Source organism: Larimichthys crocea, chromosome XVI, assembly GCF_000972845.2.
Source record: "Larimichthys crocea isolate SSNF chromosome XVI, L_crocea_2.0, whole genome shotgun sequence".
Classification (NCBI taxonomy): domain Eukaryota; kingdom Metazoa; phylum Chordata; class Actinopteri; family Sciaenidae; genus Larimichthys; species Larimichthys crocea.
Window position 1 is genome coordinate 19,746,027 of NC_040026.1, and position 21,569 is coordinate 19,767,595.

General features: G+C 41.6%; 1 protein-coding gene across 5 annotated transcripts; it reads right to left on the bottom strand.

Annotated features, from left to right (window-relative positions):
• Positions 1-724: 724 nt before the first annotated feature.
• On the bottom strand, positions 725-16,659 carry qki2 (QKI, KH domain containing, RNA binding 2). 5 transcript variants are annotated; one of them, XM_019258633.2, is made up of 9 exons: positions 16,188-16,659; positions 13,987-14,135; positions 12,683-12,799; positions 7,886-8,029; positions 6,573-6,660; positions 6,082-6,366; positions 4,952-4,975; positions 4,203-4,277; positions 725-2,154 (listed from the first exon to the last, which is right to left on the bottom strand). In XM_019258633.2, exons 1-9 carry the CDS (start codon positions 16,327-16,329, stop codon positions 2,132-2,134), a joined length of 1,047 nt encoding a protein of 348 aa, XP_019114178.1. In that variant the 5' UTR covers positions 16,330-16,659; the 3' UTR covers positions 725-2,131. The 5 variants fall into 5 exon arrangements, with proteins under 5 accessions (XP_019114178.1, XP_010734793.1, XP_019114179.1 ...); XM_010736491.3 differs by having other exon boundaries at positions 4,203-4,280; XM_019258634.2 differs by lacking the exon at positions 4,952-4,975.
• Between the last annotated feature and the right edge of the window lie 4,910 nt (positions 16,660-21,569).

Consider the following 21,569-nt stretch of genomic DNA (forward strand, 5'->3'; position numbering starts at 1 on the left):
CTCTTATTACACACATGGACGTGTGTTATGTCCACTTAAATAGCCGGAGTAGACAGAGAAGAGAAAGAGCACAGGGACACAAAAAAAAAGGAGAAGTGGGAAAACACCATGTTGTGGCCTTTTCCCCGCATTTTGTCTTAAAAGTATCGGCTGTTTTTCTACCCACCCCATCCCTCCGTCCGTCCTCTCTCCCCTCTCTCTGTATCTAAAGGAGTGTTTGGTGATTAGTATGCAGAAAGGAAGCTGATTTGCATAATTAAGTGCTACAGAGAAAAAGCAACAAAGTTTGTTAGTTTTTACAACTATGTGTTTAATAGTGTACAAAGAGTTATTCCTGCTCAAAAGTTAAAAAGTTCACCGTTCAACACATATCTCTTTTTGTTTTTCATTGTTTTAGACACACACTTTTTTTTCTTTTGTTTTTTTAAAGGAATCCAAAGCAGAGACAGATACCATTAAAGTGGTTAATAATCACAGAAGTGGTAACAGTTAGTAACCTACACTCGGCACTGAAGAGTAGATTAATGTTGTACTACACTGTTAATTGTCACACTTATAGTATACAAAAGGCACAGAAGGCAAGCAATGCTGATCTCAAAAGACTCAAAAAAGTTAATACAGAGAACATCAGAGACTCCAGTATATCAGGGCATGATCACTAATGACACATGAAAAGGATAAAGTTGTGTTCACCAAATTATTCTCCCGTAATAAGGCATAATAATTCTTATCTGAAAAGGTCATTTAATGTTATTTTCACGTACAAAATAGAATATAAAAATACATTATAAACTTGTTACAGATGTTACGACTCCATATTTCTGTCTTGTTTTTTTTTTGTCATATATGTCAAGGCATCAGTCGGTTTGTGTGTGTCTGAAAAAGCTGATACACATGCAGAAATATATATACATACATATATATGTACGTATATATATGTATGTATATACATATATAATATGGACGACTTCATCTCCAACAAAACAATCAAACAAAACAAACAAAAAAAAGGATAAAATATAACACTGTTCTCTCATAAACATCTTATACTTAATACTGTATCTTCCAATTAAAAGGAGCCACTTTTCTTTTTGTTCTTTTTGGCTCTAAAATGTGACTTAAATCATAAAAAAACAAATGTCGATGATGACAATTAGGCTCCTAATTCATCTGCATAAACCTTAAATGCTTGGGCACACAAAAGCCACGATGTTGTAACAGCAGCAGAAGATTTAGGAGTAGTAACTTTGTTCCATCGCTCTCAATAAATAAAGGCACTGCTGTTCAAAGCTCGTACAATTCTGTAGTGTGAGAAAAAAAGAAAAGGCATCTCTGTGAAAGTGACATACTGTACGTTGACTCTGTGTTGGGATATTTAGGAAAAAACCCAGAGATACTTTGGCATTTTGGATTCCAGTTATCGTCACTGAGCACCCCGTTATTATATGCTAATCCACTTTAAAAAATAGAATTGGAATCACACTTCAAGGGAAAGCATGTTAATATATGAATATTTTAACACCAATTATAATGTGTTATAATGAGTTATTAACGTATGTTGGCCTAAAATAAGAAACAATCCCTTTAAAGAGTGTGTCGAGGTGCAGGAGACTAAAAAAAAAGCTTCAAAATATCAACATATCTCCTTTAGTTTAGTGTTTATGGAGGATTTCTGTGCTGGTTATCATTATCAGTAAAGTTACCGTGTTATTAATAGAGTCATTATTATTGCATCACATGGACTGAGGGCAGGGCAGCTCAGAGAGACAGTTTGGCACAGCCAGGGATTGGTTTAAGGAGCCCTTCACCAGTTTACGGGCCCGTCCCCGGTAAAGTCTACTGGGATTTTTGACTGAAACATTCTTAAACTGGCTTTGGACTTGTTTGGAAGGAAGGCACGTTTGGTAAAGTTTAGGTTAGGACTTGTCGATGGGCGGGGTCCTGAGGTTTATTCCCATGATCGCTGTCGTCTGGTTGGTAGGTTAGACAGAAGCAGCCCGGGTTGTTCCCAATGTGCTGGTCTGGTTGGCTGCGCTGAGGGAGTAGCGGGGGGCCGTGGGCCAATGAGCACGCCAGCGGGCAGAGATGTGGGTGGGTCATCAGTGGGCGGAAAGGTCAGAAGGTCAAGGGGTCATGGGTTAGTTGCCGTGGCAGCTAGAGTTAGACAGACAGAGACGGACAGACGTGGAAAGGAAACAAAAAGGGCACATAAAAGGGGACATAAAAAGAAAAAAAGATAGAAGAGAGATTAGTGTCAGCTAGTGGCGTCAGGATGACAACAAGGCAGATCTACTGCAGTCACACAGCGTGAGGGGATAAGGGCTGCACAACACCTTCATGAGCCCTGCATAACCATTCAGAAAGACTTACATCGACCACAGGGTGGTGACATAAGGAATGGCCGGTTAGCGATGCTCATGTGTGCTCATGAAGGTGTTTGCAGGGTTGTTTTTTTGGGGGGAGGAGGAGGAGGACGAGGACGAGACGCCCCTCCTGCCGTGTGACTGCTGCTATAGTGATACTACTCATGCTAGCTGGTCTAGCACAGACAGACAGTGAAACCATGGACAGAGAGGGAGACAGCATGGTTTCATGTGGGTGAGAGAGTGACCTTTATGTCCAAAAGAAAAGTGTCCGGGCCTCTAAGAAATACTTTCACTCGCTGACAAGTAGAGCTATTGTTTAGCAGCAGGCATAAGATCTTGATGATTAACAGTCGTGATTAACTGATTATTGATTATGGTTTGATCATTAGAAGAGCGCTTAATGACTACGGTAAGCAAAGAGGCGCCATAAGAGACAGTGATGAGAGGTTAAAAAGATGGTGATTTTAGAGGGACTTAAGAAACAATTTAACAATAGACAGACTAACTACAAGAATTTAGAGGCTTTGGTTTTCTTTAGAGATTTTTTTTTCAATAGTCATCTTTATTGCCTTTTAGTGTTTTTTTGTCCATCGTGTACAACAAGAGCACCACCGCTCAACATACACACATATATCGTAGCTAGCTAGTCCATTTTCTATTGCATAAAAACAGTCACGAGGCCTGTGAATCGAGAAAAAAGGTCACCTCATCTTTAAATAGACAGAGCAAAACACTGCCTTCATTGCCACCCCCTTTCTTTTCTTTTTTTTTTGTTTTGTTTCGTCGTTGTCGTCGTCGTTGTTGTTGTTGTTGCGGTGACTAAAACAGTAGTAGCTACACACCTTGAATAAAGTCTGAAGTTTTACATGGAGACACTTCTTCTTCATCTATAAAAAGCATATCGTAAAAACAAAAATAAAAATTTACAAACTAAAAAACAAAAAAAACAAAAAAAACAAAAAAAAAAACTAAAAGTATTTCCAAGCGATCTTGTTCCATAAGCTTCATATAAGCACTTAAATCCTTAAAATCCCTATATACAAATTTATTTTTGCAGCTAAATACATGGTAACAGCACCACTCTGGCTAGGAAATATATGAAAGATGTAAACAGCCCCAATGATAAAGTCCAGTGGGCGACTGATAAGACCACAAACAACAGTATTTCATACAAAAAGAGCTTGTAACACAGACCTCAGTAGTCATCACACGCTGTGTTTTTAGTAGTAAAAGACCAAAGATCACACGGAAGTGAATGACCTCCAGAAAAAAAGACAATCACTGTTACCTTAAATGTCATATAGTCATTGGGCACAACACAGGATTTAATTAATAATAATAAAAACATTTGTGGAAATCTACTGGAATGAAGTTTGGGGGTATAAATAAAACTTCCTACAGATATTCGTAGGGTCAAAAGTAGTAAGTGAAGAGATATAAAAATCTGAGAGAGGACTCCAAATCCAGAGTCACAAGGACCCGAGTCACATGAACGGAGCGATCCATTCTAATTGAAAGGGTCCCGGCCTGCAAGCCGTCCAGTTTATCTAACAGGCGAGCAAAGATAACCGCTGCAGCTGTCGCCCCCCCTTTACATGGTTCCTCCCAATCTTGCTCACTTATTCCACTTTCACTGCAACAAATACCGCTTCAGCGTGTGACCTTTTCTTTTTTTTCTTTTCCCGCCTGATACAGTATTTTCTATTTTTCTTTTTTAGGCATGCCGTATTACAGACACATGTAAACTGAAATTGGTCCATTGGTCTGCATGCACGCACCACAAAACACACAAACACAATACAACATAAACATAAAGTGGCTGGTGAGCTAACTAACCTCTGTCTGGGGTCACTACCCTTTGGTAAGGATGGATTCTCTTGTCGTGGCGTCGTACCTTAGTGGTCATGGCACCTGCTAACAGCCATTGACATCGCCAAAACAGAACACAGAAGGTTACTCATCAGGAAAAAAAAAGACATCAAACAGTCCACCCATGGCACCAACATCAGTGAAAACCAGGAATTTACAAGAAGTGTTCAAGGCTGAGGGTGAAAGTAAGTCGAAACGCTTCTAAGAGACAGAATTGTTGTTGTTTTGTGGTCTTCTGTTCTCTAAAGAAAATATTAATCCAAACCACTAATTTCTCACTAAAGCTTCACTAGTAGATTCAACATCAGCTGTAAGCAAAGTCACTCTATAGCTCTGTGATTAAAAATAAGCTTTAACATATATTAAATCACAAACAGCAGCGCTAAAATATCTATGGGTTCACTAAAAATGTGTTAAAAGTACAAGCGGAAGCTGAACTATTAAAAAAAAGTTAAATAGCTTGTTGTCACACCACAATACTAGTCTGCTAATACAAAGAGGAAATTAACAGGAATGGACACTTGACTACAGAATGACTGTCGAGGAATCTGTCATCCTAAAGTATGAGCAAACTTTGAGTGTTTGCTCTGTGGGACAAGTATGTACGGGAGTGGGGTGGGGAAGGGAAAGGGGAAGGGGAAGGGGGTCTGCAAGCCAGTCCGTGTGTGTGCTAGGAAGGGTTGCTATCGCTTAGCCTTTGGTTGGGAAAGCCATACCTGCAAAAACACAGGAAGAAGGGACTGTTAGCCCAACAATGAGCCTCAGTAATCATCAATATATACCGCGGATGTATTACAAGACCTGGATATGGCTGCCAATTTGTCTCAGTGGTACTTCAACAAAGAAGTTCTGCAGCCTAACCCGACAATAACACAAAATATCTGTTTTTATTTTATACCGTTAAGTCCGTGTAAAGCTTTAGGCTTGGATCGTGTTTGGTTAACTATCCTCTGTGTCCATGCATGTCGTGTTTTGCAAATAGATATACAGAGTTTCGATTGTTCACGTCTCTCAGGTTCTGCCTTGTCGTGCTAAAGGTGAATGCGTGTGCCTTCATGTCACTGTGTTTAATGTTTCCACATTGCCATTATGGTCATGTCTCTCATATACAAGAGATAAAGCATAAATAAATTCATAAAAAAGCGAAAGTGACAGAGTGTAGGCCGTGTGTTGCTTTAGCCTGGCAAACTAATACTTCGAATTTGGCAGTCAATGCTGCATTCAGTGTACAGACTCTATGCTGGGTCTAGTCCTAGTCCTAATGTGTGTTCAGACAGAACACAAGGCAAAATTTAGAGTTCAATATGTCTCCGTTTCAGTGGTGCATTTGTGAGTATTTGTGCTTTATGAATCTGCAAAGATGAGACGGAAAAGTACGAGATCTGTCAGTTTGCACGAATGATTTGCTTTGGACACACCTTTATAGATGTATCAACCAGTGCTAGTGTAGAACTTTACCATAAACCTCAGCTGAGCAAGCTTCGGTCAGAATCTCTGTCGACTTTCTCGTTTCCCTTTTTGTCGGAAAGAAAACCAAATTTTGAAGTTAGTTAAAAGATAAAAGTTCTAGCTAGGGTTGTTTTGATCCACTACTATCACCCTGTCGGTGCTGGGTCAACTTAACCTAGTGTCACGTACATTTTTGGTGCCAGCGTTATTTTTTGTGCACACTAATATCGCGTTTGTAAAGACTACGGAAGAAGCGGGCATGGCCAGAGACACTAATAGAAAAGGTTGTTTTGACGTATGCGATTGGTGAGCATCTTTCATTGGCGTCCAGTATCCAGTTCTCATAATACATCCATTGACTATGTATCACAGTGATGAACTTTTGATGTATAAATACCTAATACTCCAGTTGAGTCAATTGGGTATTCCAATATGGAGGGCGTGAGTGTGTAGGGATACTCGTACGGCGTGTAGATGATTCCAGATTCGGGCCCTTGCTGCACCAGTGCCGGGTGCGGGTTGCCTCCCGGTACGAGGGCCGAGCTCTGGATCTGACGAATCAGAGGCATGATGGTCGGTGTGGTGACGGGGGCAGGGTTGCGCAGGCTCGGAGGCAGGACGGGCGTTGGACCTGTGATGATCCGAGGCGCCTGAGGGGTCCCTAGAGGGAAGGCGGCGGTGGCTGCGCGGCACGCAAACATACAGTAATGCAAGTGTGCACACACCCACACACATACAATAGACAGGGAAGAAGAGGAGAGGACAAACAGACTATTTAACTGGAGAAACAGAGGCATTGTTCATATATACAGTGGACTCCTGTACGGAGACCCCTCCTTTGTCACCCACCAACCCTCCTCCACATGTTAATTATGATGCCATCCTTACGCGTCTTGACATTGGCGTCTCTGTAGGTCCCGTTGAGAATGGCCAGCTCCATCAGCTGCATTTTCTTCAGGTTGTCCTCCCCCTCGGCCTACGCCAGCATGCACACAAGCAGAGCAACACAATCAGCTTACTTAGCGAGGACTGTCATTCAGCCGTTTGACGTGCGAATGAATGAACTTTTGTGGGAGTCCGGTCAACAAGTCAGCAAACGTTACACTATGATGGAGCTAATTATGATTCGATTTGAATGTTCGGACTCAAACACAGTCTGAAATGGAGCAGACTTTGGACACAACACAGGACTGTCAAACTCGCCAGCTTCTTAGCTCCTGTTACATCTCGGTGAAAAGCCTGACTGATTTACAGTCAAACGGCGAGGTTGGCTGGGTTAAACTAACCCATATCATTAACTTCACCCTCCTTTAACTACACACACACATTCACGTGCATAGATTAACAGGTGTTCCTGCTCCTGATTGCCTTCAGACACTTCTCACATCCCTTTACTTTCAGGGTTTTGGACGATGCTGCGCTGTGATTGGAGCGGAAGTGGCGGCTGATTGCAGCAATAGAAATCCCCCTGCTGGTCTTTTCAGTCTGTTTCTATTGTTGCAAATAATACAGGCGGGAAAAAAAAGGAAGGAGCCTTGTGATTTCAAAATATGTGCTTTTGTGACTGCGTGTCAAAGAGGGGATTATTTAGAGAGTGTGTGTGTGTGTGTGTATATATATATGTGGCCTATACGGCGATGTCTGTGCAGTGTTCCTCTGCGTTTTCTATCTGTTTGTGCACTTTTATCCATGTACGTCAGCCTCCGGCGGGGAAAAAAGGTGGGCCGGAGAATGTGAGAAATGTTGAGGAGTGCAATCAAAATGTCCTCTTGTGTGGACAACGCACAAAAAAAAAACGGGAGAAAAGGGAATACTGTAGCCAGTAGTTGGGAATGAAGTGAGTTGTGAACGAGTGAAAGGAGTGATGGAGTGGGGAGAACAAGTGAACAGACTCTCCATTCATTCCCTCAGCCTTTCAAACAACCCGGGGTTACCATGGAAACCCCTTTATGCGTGTTCCCTAATTACCCTAACCCCTTACACATACTCTCTCATACACACAGAAAGACACACACACAAACACACACACACACACACACACACACAAAAAGACACAAACACACACATTTTGGACTGACAATCCCCTTCCCCCCTTTCCATGCATACCAACACAGTGAACCTTCATCCATTCACACAAACACTTTCCAATCAGTCCTGATAAAATTTCCTCGTGGGTTTTTTTTTCGGGGTCTGATACTCACAGCGGGCACGAGAAGTTTCTTGACCTCGTTGATGGCCCGCTGGAGTTTGATCTTGGCCCGGTTGTGTGTGTCCTCCACCGTGATCAGGACGTGGAGGTCCTCGCTGAGGTGCTCCCAGTTGGGTTTCCCTCGGTTCATCTCCTCCTGAAACAAACACACAAGGAAAAAGGAGAAAAAAAAACACATTTCACAAGCCTTGTTTGAATGCACCACACAAGCTTTGGTGCTGAGAGAAACGGGAACTTTTCTTCTCGTCTGGCTCGGTTTTTTTGGTTCGGCGTCCAACTACACACAACACAAACACACACATACAAGGCTCAAGGTTGTGTAATGCAGCTTTGGACCCGTTATCAAACTCCTGTTGCTCTTCAGCGGTTACACAAGTTTGGTGTTGCATTTTATTCCAGGAGCTCAGGAACATTTCCCAAATCAAACGCTATCCTCGGCTACTGCTTGTTTATCTTATCTTCCCTCCTCTATCTCTGCTGATTATTTCATCTTCAGATGTTGATTCAGTGACAATAGCGGCATTAATCATTGTCAAGGACAAACGCTGACACTGTTGCTGGTTGTATTTGTACGTCTCCTTCCCTGGTTCACAGGCTGGATAGGTTTGGCTTCAGATTATTGTGATACTTTTCTCTTTTTTTTTAAAGTTCATCAGACAAATTTTGGATAAAGTCAAATTGTTCTCTGGGCACTTGCGACACATTGGTTTTTATTTTTATCTTTAGCCACAGTAACTCGAGGGACGGATAGGAAAGATGGCAATGTCAGTCGGTGGCTCAGTCGGTCATTTCACCACTTTGGTCCAGACTGAAATATCTCATTGAGACAGACATGGATGAATCCTGACTTTGGTGACTTTCCCTCTGCTTTCTAATGAGTAAAATGTCTCGACACATTTTGGACGGTAGACCATGAAATTTGGTTGAGACGTTCATGTCAACCTTTGAATGGACTGTCATAACTTTCATGACCCTCGGCTGCAAAATGATGACCTGCTAAACATGTGCACACAGGAAAAGTTTGACATTTTCTTTGTTAAATGAAAAGATTGATACAACTCTTATCTGTTGAATCTGAAGCTACAGGCAGAAGATTGTTGCCTGGATCTACATCACATTCAGTCATTTAGCTGACGATTGTATCCAAGCAACTTACAAAAAAGGGAAACAATCAAGATGCAAGTACTGTGACAGTACTAGAGCGGATAGATTTAGCATGTCCAGTTGTTGGTAGTGCTCGGAGAGGAGGTACTCTTTGAAGAGTTGGGTCTTCAGGAGGTTTTTAAGTTAGAGAGGGATGCCCCTGATCTTAGAAACTGGTGGGACGTTCCACCAATGGGCATAACAGGCTAGAAAAGTTTGGATTGCCCTGAGCATACGGTTGGCAGAGCCAGGCGCTGTTCATTAGAAGACGCAACATATGCCTGTATGAGACTACTTTGTAGTCAGCATTGGCGATTTGAATTTTATTTTAGCTCTATCCAGCTGTTACAAAATTAACCTAATAGCATCTTTAAAGTTGTCACGAGTTTGCCCCGACTCTAACGATATCCGTTGATTCAATTTCTCCTAACCAATTACATGAGACTGACATGTCTGCCTGAAGCTATGTGGTTTTAAGTGGACACTGATGTGTAGCCAGGCCAACATACCGGTTCTGCTGGGATTTTAAGAGTAGAGCCGTCTACGAACAGCCGATAGCCGATCTGTCCATCTGTACTTTTTCGAATGTTTGGATGCTGGCAATCACTGAACCTCACTACTCAACAAACTGTCTGTTCAATACAAACAATAAACACAAAAATGACAACTTGTGGTTTTACGGGTTGGCGTAAAAACAAGCTACGATGACGGACGATATTGAGAAGACGTGCCGTCTATAAACAGCCTCGATGTCACGATAGTCGATCTTGCCTGTAGGGGTTGCTATTGTTGTCATTACTCCTTCTCGGTGGAGTTTGCCCATGGCACTAGTTGGCTAATCATAAGTGCTCACACTGTGCTCATTTTCAAAGGTCTGGACCCTGGCCACTACTTAACAAATAGTTTGTTCAATACAGACAAAAAAACTAAGTGTAAAAATGAAAACTTGTGGTTTTGCGGGTCGTCAGCTGCCAGTATACTGAAGTGGTTGTCAGAGGGTCAAATAGCTTCAGAACCTCCCTCCCCCTCAAAAAACCTTTCCAAGGTCAGATTAGTGGGGGCCCGAGTCCGACCACTTCTGTTGCTTTCTGAAACCGACTATCCGACATTCACACCCACATCATGCTGTGATTGGCCAGCTGTGTGCGGAGGTGAGAAAGTACGAACGTTTCTCTCCAGCTTTCTCTCTCCTCTCTCATTCTCGACACAATTATATGACACTGTTCGTGTAAACACGACAAAGTCTTCCGATGAGAGACTTGTGTAAAAATGTGTAACAATATCTCCGGATTTAAACAATCTCACGCCTCCATCCCTCCCTATAACCACCGGCATTTCACTCCCCCGCGGCTAGCCGTTCCCTACTGCTTCCAGTCTTTATGCTAAGCTAAGCTAAGCATCAGATGACAGATGTGAGTGCTATTAATCTTCGCATCAAGCTCTTGGCAAGAAAAGTCGAGTATTTCCCAAAACGTCCAATCATTCCTTTAAGTTGAGCTTTGCACAGCTGCTTTCATGACTGTAGTCTTTATATTTTTTGATAAAAAAGTCCCAGTTTAAACCGAAATTATGAAGTCTTCTGTCTTCAGTATTGTGCACCGGGACATCGTATCCTCTGTGGATGTTTTGTCAAGTGAGATGTATCATTTTGAAAAACACCAAAAGTCAACATCTCTCTCTCCTCTCCCCCTGTTGCCTCCCACTGTGTCTCTGTTTTCCTTCCTCTCTGTCTCTGTGTGTGTCTCTCTCTCTCTCTCGGAGGGGCGTGCGGGGTAGGGAATGTTCTGGAGAGAGAGGGTGGGTTGGAATGCTGGACTTGCTCCACCTGCCGTTTGGAAAGCTTGAGCCGACTCCGTCCAACAGCAAACACCAGGGGAGAGGAAGGGAGAACAGATGGACCGAACACCAGGACAGGAGAGAAAAACCGAGTACCAAAAACTCATTATGAGAAACGGCTTGATAGATACAGCACAGATAGATAGATAGATAGATAGATAGATAGATAGATAGATAGATAGATAGATAGATAGATAGATAGATAGATAGATAGATAGATAGATAGATAGATCTAGATTGGATTAGATTGGATTCCTTTCATGTCAAAGCTGCCCTCAAACACATCTGAACATCATGTCCTTGTTTATTTTTGTAGGTTTTTGTTATTGTGTGAGTGCTAATCTCAAAAATCAGATCGATTTGAAGCATATCAAGAATGTTTTAAACTAATGGGAACCAATGACCTGCCTGGAGGTTGGTGCAAAGTCGTGTAAAGTTTTGTGAAATACGCTTTCTTGCAGAGAGTTGAGATGAGATTACCACTCTCGTGTCTGCATGAATATGAGTCTACGGCAGCTGATTGTCCTAGCTCAGCATAAAGACTGGAAACAGAGGCAAACAGCTAGCTGCGACTAACAAAATCTGTATAAAGATCACTGATTATGACACATTATATCTCATGAATTTGATCTCTGTAAAACTGAGAAGTTGCGGTTCAGCAGAGGTTGTGTTTGAGACTCTTTCTTGGCGGGTTGCAGTGACTTCCTGGAGTTTCTGCTAATGACTTTTTTTTTTTACTTTGATGCAAGCAGCACAAGCCTCCGTGGCTGTGAAGTGAAGCCAACGCAGGAAGTGCCAAAAACCGCACTTCCTCAAACGGCCACATGAGGCCGGCTAGAGAACACGTCAGTCTCCGTAAGTCCCCATGTTAAAAACTTCACAGCAGAAATAAACATGTTTACAGCCTGGTACAAAAAACAGTTTTGGTCTCTGTAGCTAATTTCCCCGTTCATGACAACTGTACTGAGGGTGAATACACCTGTTTAGATTATATTAAGGCTTTTTAAGTTATGCAGGGTTAACAGCGCCTCAGCGAGAGTCAGGCTTGCTGTTTCCGCCTTATTCATAACTTAACATAACATACTTGTGCACAGAATAACATCGAGACCTGACAGCGGGGTTATTGAAGAGGCGGGACATTAGATTTTTGGAGGGTGTGCACAATAAATTGTGATAAATCAAAATGTAGCCTGTGGTCTTACAGATTAACAACCGTAATAAAAATAAAAGACTTTTTTTTTTTCCAATTTTGTAATTTGTTGGCCTACTCTGAGCTAACACACTAAAAGATCCTAATGAGTATAACGAGCAGTACGCAGCAATTTCGGCATTTAATCAGATTTATTTAGCACAGCTATGCGTCTGTTACAGACCAGATTAAAAGAAACAAAACATGCCCAAACCAATGAAGCAACAAGCTGACGTATAGCTGCCTACGTCCTCACGCTAACGCGTGTTAAACTCTTTTAAATTAAAAAAAAATATTGGAACAAATTGTGTTCATTATTATCAGGTAACAACTGATGGGAAGAGGGGTACGAAGCAGCAGGGCGGCACAGAGGTCATCCAGGGTGGACCTGGCCCCCTAAACACCCGCTGGGTACGCTTCTCGTCTAACTAATAATAACACGTTTCACAAAATGTCAAACTGTTCCTTTAAAGGCAAACATGCGAAGACATTCCTGTGGTCTATGACAGAGCTGCAGCTGATGTGAACTGTGAAATCCAGAAAGAGAGAGGACACACACACACACACACACACACACACACACGAAAACTGAAAAAGCATGTACGTTGTAAGGGTGTATACCTTCTTCTTGTCTCTCATGGAGCCCTTTCCTCGCACCATAATCTTGCAGCCGGTCTCTGCCTCCAGTTGTTTGGCCGTCAGTCCACGTGGGCCGAGGATCCTCCCGACAAAGTTGAACTACACGAAAAGAGCAAAAAAAAAACAAGCCACATTTTTACATCACTATATATTTATATATTTTTTTAACAGTGTGTGTGTGTGTGTGTGTGTTTTTCATGCGCCGTGAGCGAGTGTGCCTTTGAGGATGATGTGTTTGTGTTACTAAGAGGGACAAAAATAGCTCATTATATGGGTGCTGGCTGGTGTTGGTGGTATGACAGGACAGCGACGTTCTCTTAACCTTATCTGTCACTAAGACTGAGTGATTAACTAGACAGCTGCCCCTCTGTGTATATGTGTGTGTGTGTGTGTGTTTGATTCATTGCCACTATCCCCTGTCAGTCTCTGCTTCTCTTATAACATGTGTCAAGCCTCTTCCCTACATTGTTTTACTTCAACCAACCTCTGCGACAGTTGCGACATATTCGCTCCGGCCTTTGTGATGACCCTTGACTCTCTCTCTCTCTCTCTAACACACACACACACAAATTCAAGATAGAGGAACTGCTCTCTAAATTTAACCTTGATCTCAACAGTTTTCCAACGCACTCCTGTCTGTGTGTGTGTGTGTGTGTGTGAGTGTGTGTGTGTCCTGTTAGTCTTCTGTCATGTGAGTGAGGACAGCCTGTCATTGTATTCGGTGATTGGCGAGCTGATGCATGGAGAAAAATCATGTGAGCCGTTCAATCTGGATCAACTCAACTCATATTGAAGTGCTTAACTGTACTTGGAGTGGAGTCGGAGGGATGCACCTCTAAAAAAAAAAAAAATCACTGCAGTTCACTTGTTTTTATATGCGCGGAGGAGACTTAATCCCCCGTTTTTAAGCTCCTATCAATATTTACGGTGTCAACTTATGGCTGAAAATGAAGCCGTGAGGGAATTTACGCCAGTTTATTGCCGTTTTGGGGTAAACAAAAACTTGTTTTTCACAATTATTCTTTTTTTATCTCATTGGAAACACCAGCCAAGGTTCATTATTGATTTATTTTATGTCCAGATTACATCACTCGGTGCGAGTGAGAGATGATAAAAGCGTAAAAAAAAAAAAAACGTCCCCGTGAGTAAAGATCTCGCTGACTTTTTGGACCTCGCTGACTTTTTGGCAGCAGCCCGTCTGTAACTAAGAGGAGATAAAGTGACAACAGCAAAAAGTAAACAGAGACGCTTCTGAAAGGTCAAAGGTCATGGGTTTGTCCACTCACGTCTGGGTATTCTTTGACAGGCACGTAGAGCTTCTCCTGCAGCTGAGCCACGGGGCCGATAGCCTCAGGAAGCTCCTCCATGTCCCGCCCGTTGAACATGCCACCGTTCACTGTGTCGTTGTACATGTCCTTGCGTACCCTGCCAATTTCTGGGGTAGGAAAAACAAAAACACACAGACAGGAGTGAAAAAGTTGGGAGTCAATGTCCAGCAAAATGTCAACGAGGGATGGTCGAGTGTCACGTTTCTTCACACGTCCGTTTCTTGGAGCGGTGACTCACTGTCACCAGAATTACAGCAGGCCCCTCATTGTGACAGCTAGACGGTCAGACAATCAGACAGACAGGAAGGCAGGAAGACAGTCACAAGCATTCTGCACCACAATGTAGAATCTGACCACCGAACGCCCTGCAATCAGGACTCCATCCATTACCGACAGTATCTCTCTTTTCCATTTCGTGTCTCACAAAAACACGCCGACTTCTTTCAGCGCAAATAACACCGTGGAGAAGACATACATGTTGGTGGGTGTCACGATGACCTAGAGCTGCAGGACAGTTATCCAGCAACGGCACAGACAGACAAACAGGGCATGGAAATTCTTACAAAGCAACGTGGGTGCAATTATTTTTTAAATCGATTAGTCTGGAGACCATTTTAATGATTATTTTATAAATCTTCAGCTCTATAAATGCCATAAAATAGCTAAAAAAAGGCTATTTGGCACCTTGAAATTTATATTTCTTTGGGATATGATATAAAACAGATGATGTGAAGATATAAAACAGAGATTCGTTCAAGTTTATGCCTTATGTCTGATACATGAGACTATGTTTGTCTGCCTGTCTGCTTGTTTAGTGTTGTCTGAATGACCAATGCTAGCCTGTGATGCCTTTGTAATGACACGCTAGCACAATAATAACTGACTACTGCACGCACACACACACACACACACATGGCGGAATAACTGCCTTGAGGCACAAATATCATCTGACCTAAGCAGGCTGACAGCCATGTCTCCCCGCTCTCTGCGAGTGATAAGTCTGACCGTAATAACTACAGTAGGAACGCTATAATTACAGCCGCAGCTACAGCGACAATGATGATCCTCTAATAACCCATTCTGACCTGTTACAGACCAAAAGTGACTATTAAAAAGAAACACACACACACACACACACACATAGACAAACAAATTCTGCACAGACAAGCAGGGCTTGTGTCATAATTTAGCTGAGGCCAGGGACCAGCTTTCTGGAGGGGAAATAAGAAGTGAAAGAAGAACAAGAGGAGGAGGGGTGTAGATGTTACAGGCCTTATCTTTACACTTCAACCTGTTGTATGGTTTTATATATAGACCGGACTCAACCGCAGTGTTTCTAAAAATGCCACAAACATGCACCCTGACAGTATGTGTGACTGACAGGCTTTCTTATTACCCCTGTAAACTTTTTTTTTGGGGCCCCGAGCTTGAAATGAGCACGGTGCATTGCCTTTCATTCTAACCGTGGGTGTCAAAGGACTTTTAAAAAATAAATAAATATGAACACAACCGAGAGATGTTTAGAGGTCAACCTTTGCTGCGTCATGGGACTTGTCACAGAGTCACAAAGTCAGGACCTTGGTGATCCTGATGCGCCACAACAGTGGCAACAACAGTGGACCAAGGCCTTGGCAAGCTTTGTAGGAACTGTTTTAAATAGACTTTTGTGTTGTTGTGTTTGGATATCAACAAGTGGACAGCGTGTTAAAGCGGGCTGGAATCAAACATTTTACACAGTGACAGGGCTCAGGGATGGGCTGCAGCATTCACATAAGCCTGCGCATTAGGTCACTGGGAAAGACTAACAACTGTCTGTTTGTTCCCATCACCAACTGCCCGTGTGAGTGTGTGTGTGTGTGTGTGTGTGTGTGCATGCGTGAGTGTGTGTGTGTGTGTGTGTGTGTGAGAGAGAGAGACAGGGTGTGCTCATCTGCTGCAAAGGACACATCCTATTCACACGTCTAGTTTCATAGCAACTTTTCATTCAGGTTTAATGTGAATTTACGAGCCAAAGTTTAATTATTAATCATTAACATCTTCCAGTGGATGGGTGGGTGACATTACTGTGGTGTTGTGGAACAATCCCTGCACTTAATGAGTGAATAACTTTTAATTAAATCCCTAACAAGTAGATTAAAGGAGTTCTGGAGGTGAGTTACCTTCATCCAACAGCCGCTCCAGATGCGTAAAGATGCCGCTGAAGTTGGGCAGGGAGCTCATCACCTTCCTGTCGTTCATCAGCTGCATTAGATAGTCCGGGTTGGACTTGGGTCTCTCCTTCACCTCTGTCTCCCCGACCATGGCTTATGCTTTAACAATAATATTAATAAAGAAACAAAACAACAACTAGCAGCTAGTGGAGAAAAATAAAAAAACTTATGTATGTGAGGAAAAAAAAAAAAGACACGCCCCGGACAAGCGATGCGAGGACCCCAGGGGATTCCACCGGCCGCGACCCGCTGACCGCCTCTCTCTCTCGGTGATCAGAAAAATCTCAGCCCCGGTTAAATCGACTCTTCTTCGGGTTAACGTTTTGTGAGTGTGTGCCCCCCTTCTTCCTCTCTTCTTCTTCTTCCAAACGGTTCCCTCACTCCTCTCTCCAGACTCTGCAGAGTTTCCAAAAAAAAAAAAGTTCCTTTTTTTTGCAGAGAGTTTATTTCTTTTTTGGACACTTTGTTTTTTTTTAAACCGACTCTTCGAACTTCTTCAACAAATTAAATAAAAATAAAATGTGCGTGTCCCTCCTGTGTGTCCCCGGCTTGCCTCCCTGCGCTTGTGTCCGCCCGGTGTGTCGGTATTCTGCAGCGGGGATCGACTCCCTATCATATGATTACAGTATAGGAGCAGCACGAGAAGAGTGTCCGGAGCGCGCTGCGCGTCGCCGACAGAGAGGAGGAGGAGGCTCGTGCCTTTAGAAGGCCCCTCGTTGCCCCTGTGTGTCTCTCTCATGCGCGCGCGCACACACACACACACACACACTCCACAGTATAACAATATAACACATAGGTATGCACACCTGTTACTGTCCATCACTCGCCCTGTGAAGTGCGTGTGTGTCCCAAGTATCATCAAGAACTCGACCTAAGTGCAGTTTAGAGGTACTTTAAATTTATGACCCCCCCTATACTCAGTTCACACCACTCACAGTTGTTGTTGTAAAAAAAATAATCAGGACGATTCTCCTGTGTATTCATGTAAATAAATGAGTTTTATTTAGTTTTTTTGGACTGGATACGCGCCAAACTTTGTGCATGCAGGGTCAGAAAAAAGTGTGTACAAGCAGTACTCATGTATGGAATTATTTTAGTTTATTTATTTATGTGATAACAAGTTAATTTTATTTGGGTTTTTTTTCAAGAACTATCTCAAAATAACAAATGTTGGATCATTTTCTTGAGATCTGAGATCTCTAAAAAAAATAAAAATATTGTGCTTTTACACACACAAACTTGGCTACATATTATCAGTAATGGAGCAATTATTCATGTCCTCTACTTGAGTAAAAGTATCATTACAACAATATAGAAATACCCAGTCCTAAGTGTCATCGACTTATACTAAAGTATAAAACATAAAAGTTCTGATTCTGTCACTGATATATAGATATGTATATGGAAGCCCTGAGCGGCCATACATTCATACATTTTATTTCCTTCCACGTTTCCCGATGTAAATAGTTGATGCATCCGTATACAGGCAGCAAACTACTGCAGACAAACTAAATACTAGTTTGAGATTAGGTCTTTTGCATGTTTTTGTGGCCACCGTAGTTTCTCTTTAAGATTGTAATCCAGTAACTAACAACACTAGATAACACTAAATACACTGGTCCTTTAAGTCATAGACATACCCAATGACATGTATCATAAGCTAATACTGCAGTGTAAAAAGAAAATGATATATCGTTTTTTTTTATACATCTATGTGCACGGCTGACTCACCAGATAAATCGGAGAGGTCGTGATATCTGTTACACACGTGTGTATTCATTTATTTAGTCGTTCTTCCAATCTGTGCTTTTATTTTGAAATATTGGATAACTCATACACTCATAGACATCTGAAATGTGACAAGGGGCCCCACTGAAGGGGTCACAAGCCAGATATGTATGAACCCACTGCTTTAAAGGTCCAGTGTGCCAGATTATGAGGGATTTCATGGTGGAAATATAATATTCATAACTGTTTTAATTTGTGTATAATCACCTGAAATGTGTGTTGTGTTTTGTTACTTTAGAAAGAGACTTTTATATCTACAGACGCTGAATCCAGATACTGTGTTTTGGCCATACAATGATAAAATGTTAGAATAGATAAAAGCCTATAAGAGAAAAAGAAAGAAGTTTAAGAACCGGTGCATAGAAACCAAGGAACGATTCAACAAGACCTATAAACTGCAACAATAAAACCAATAAAACGGTAAATTAATTCAATAAACACAGGTTGATCAAGGTTTTGTGGCAGGAGGGGGACACAAGGGCATTGCAATCAGCAAGTACACCACTAGATAACACTAAATACTACACACAGGACCTTTAATCTTTATATTTTATCAGATTATCATGTGTTTTTAAACCTTTAATCTTTATATTTTATCAGATTATCATGTGTTTTTAATGTGGATGTCATGATGCATAAAGTAACTAGTAACTACAGCTGTCAGAGAAGTACGTTAAAAAGTAATTTATAATAGCATATTTTGCTTACTTCCGTACTCTAGGTTTACAAAGCAGGCCTTACTTGTGGAGTATTCGTCTACGAGTGCTCCTTCTCTACTCAAGTAAAAGTAATCAGAGTACTCCTCCTGCCCCCCTCCTCCGGTTCACACCCTCCACATTCAGAACTTTTGTCAAGGATCCTGAAATAATAAGAAGGTGTGATGTGTGCATTGGTTCTCTCTGGGTGGCTTCTGCTGCTGAAATGTTATTGCCGAAGGAACAGATAGGTGCGAGGGTCTAAACTTAACTTGCTGTAAATCACACACATGTGCACACACACACACACACACACACAAGCGCGTAACATGTGCACCCACGCATGCTTTGACTTTTAAGCCTTTTGTCAGGCGCTGCTGGCCTCCCACCTGGTTTCTCTCCTCTGTCTACTGTTGTACGCAGTGTGTTTTCCGCCTTGTAAGACTAAACTTATGATGGGTGGGAAGCTCTGTGTGTGTGTGTGTGTGTGTGTCAGAGCAGCAGGAATTGTAATGGGGCAGCAGCAGTGTTGGTAATGGCTGGTCAGCTGGTATGGCGAGTATTCAGGGCGGGGGCAGTGCATTGTCCTCTCATAGCTCCAACAATGCCCCTCTGAGCAGGCCACACATCTACCAGTCACGGGCCTCTCTCTGCCCCCGTCTCTGCTTTTCTTTCTGTCTGCCATATTTATTCAGCCCGTAGTGAAGTGCAGAGTGAGATGTGATATGTAGTACAGTCCCTGACCTTTGCCTGCGGCGTCAAGGTCAAACACCAACCTCGGTTAATATTAGAGCATGTGTCAGTCATTGTTTCAGTGTAAAGACGTTTGAATGATTAATAAATGTTGCATATATTCATCAACTGCATGCTCCTTTATGTATAATTAATAGCTCACATCAATTAATCAGTCACATTAATGCATATATGTCATTCATCTATCCATCTGCTGACACGTCCCATAAATCTAAACCAAAAAACGGATTTTAATAGATTAAATCTAAATGTATTAAATAAAAAAAATGGCAAGTGTTTTTTATGTTTTTCGCTCCTCACATGTGAAGATTTGTTGCTTTTCTCTGTTTGAAATCATCGTACATTTTATATTTTGGTGACACCACTGTTAGAGCTACAATGATTAATCATTAAAAACTTGCCAGTCGACATAAAATGAATCTTTTATGTGATTTGTTAATCAGAAATTTCAGCCAGTCACTGGTTTTAGCTTCTCAAATGTGAGGATTTGATCTTTTATATTGTTGTATATTTAATATTTTGGGGGTTTGGAGCGTCAGTGTATAATTTTTGGATCAAAGTAGTAATCTGAAATTCTCAAATTGAGCTCTGAAAACTCTTCTTTAGAGTCGATGGACAGAGAATGAGTCGTCAATCATTTTGATAGTTGATTTTTATGTCGTTTATTAAAAGGAAATCTCAAACAGTCACTGATTTTAGCTTCTCAGATGTGATGATTTGCTGTTTTTTTCCTGTTATTTCGTGTCGGTTGGACAAAATAAGCAATTTAAAGATGTTACGTTTGGCTTTTTTAAAGTTAGTTTTAAAGTTTTAAAGAAACTATTCTAACAGATAAATCATTTTAAATCACTTCTTGAGCAGAAATATTAAACATGGTCAAAGCTTCTTAAACGTGAGAATACGCTGCTTTTCTTAAATCACTGCACAGAGAATATTTTAGACATTTGCAGTGCTGACATCTGAAGATGTCTATTTTATAGGCTGAACAGTTAATTAATTATCTGAGGAAATAATTGGTGAGATTCACTGATAGTGAAAATAATCACTCAGTTGCAGTAAAAGTCATGTTTCACTACTTTCTGACATTTGACAGAAAAAGCGGTCATCAAAAAACAGATTAATAAATAATAAAAAAAATAACTTATCTGCAGATCAAATCTTAATAAAATGCTTTAATGCAAGAAATTAACACCTCATCTGCTCTAATGTTCAGTAAGATTAGATGAGGATGAGTACTTTTGTTAAAATCCCGCTGTCTTTATCACTTTATGCATGTTTTGCATCATTATAAATTAAATATCTTTGGTTTTGGTGTGTTTATTGCACAAAACAACCAAACCGAGGGCGTGGCCTTCAGCTTTGGGAAATATGTGAGAGTCATTTTTCACAATTTTCTGACAGTGTGTGCTAAACAATTAATCGATTACGAAGAAAACTCATCAACTGGTAATGAAAATGTTGTTGTTTTTCCCAGCCTTAATCTGTTTAGTTTGAAGGGAGGGTTCTGGTTTTGCTCTCATCATCATCATCAGTAACATGGAACTTATTAGGTGTTTCATCATTACATATAAAGTGACTTTACTTCATTCGTTTGTAATTAAGCTGAAATAACACATGTTTCTTCACCTTCACCATCAGTGGGAGAGGCCTCCCCTGTGACATTATCACTGGTGGAAAGACACCCTCTTCTGGACTTTTAATGCAACTGACACTTTTCAAAGTGAGAGGCCGTAAAAGTGTCGATGCATTCCTGCAAATGTGTCAATGACACACAGGAAGTTTGAGACACATTTGCAAATTAAATGAGACTCATAGCGTAAAAAAGAATAACTGCAGGAAATGAGTGGAAACAGTGGGCGCGTGGGTGAAATCACAGAGAGTGAATCAGCTGGAAATGTAACAATGTATCAGATTACTGTTGGAGATCTTTGACGGATTAGTCTCACACAGTCGGTGTGATTTTATTACCTGAAGTCGCCAACAGAGAGCGGCAGAATACACAGGCGACACAGGCAGCTGGTCACAGGAAAGTTAATAGATGTTGGCTCTGTGAGTGTGCTGAGATACGGCACAATGCATAACTATCAAACAGAAG

Excerpts from the sequence above, each read along its gene's own strand:
- qki2 (XM_010736491.3), bottom strand. The coding sequence starts at position 16,329 with ATGGTCGGGGAGACAGAGGTGAAGGAGAGACCCAAGTCCAACCCGGAC. Across the intron at positions 12,800-13,986 it reads CTGTCAAAGAATACCCAGAC|TTCAACTTTGTCGGGAGGAT; the intron begins GTGAGTGGACAA and ends CTTTTCGTGTAG. Across the intron at positions 4,281-4,951 it reads TTCTTCCTGTGTTTTTGCAG|CAGGTGCCATGACCACTAAG; the intron begins GTATGGCTTTCC and ends AATGGCTGTTAG.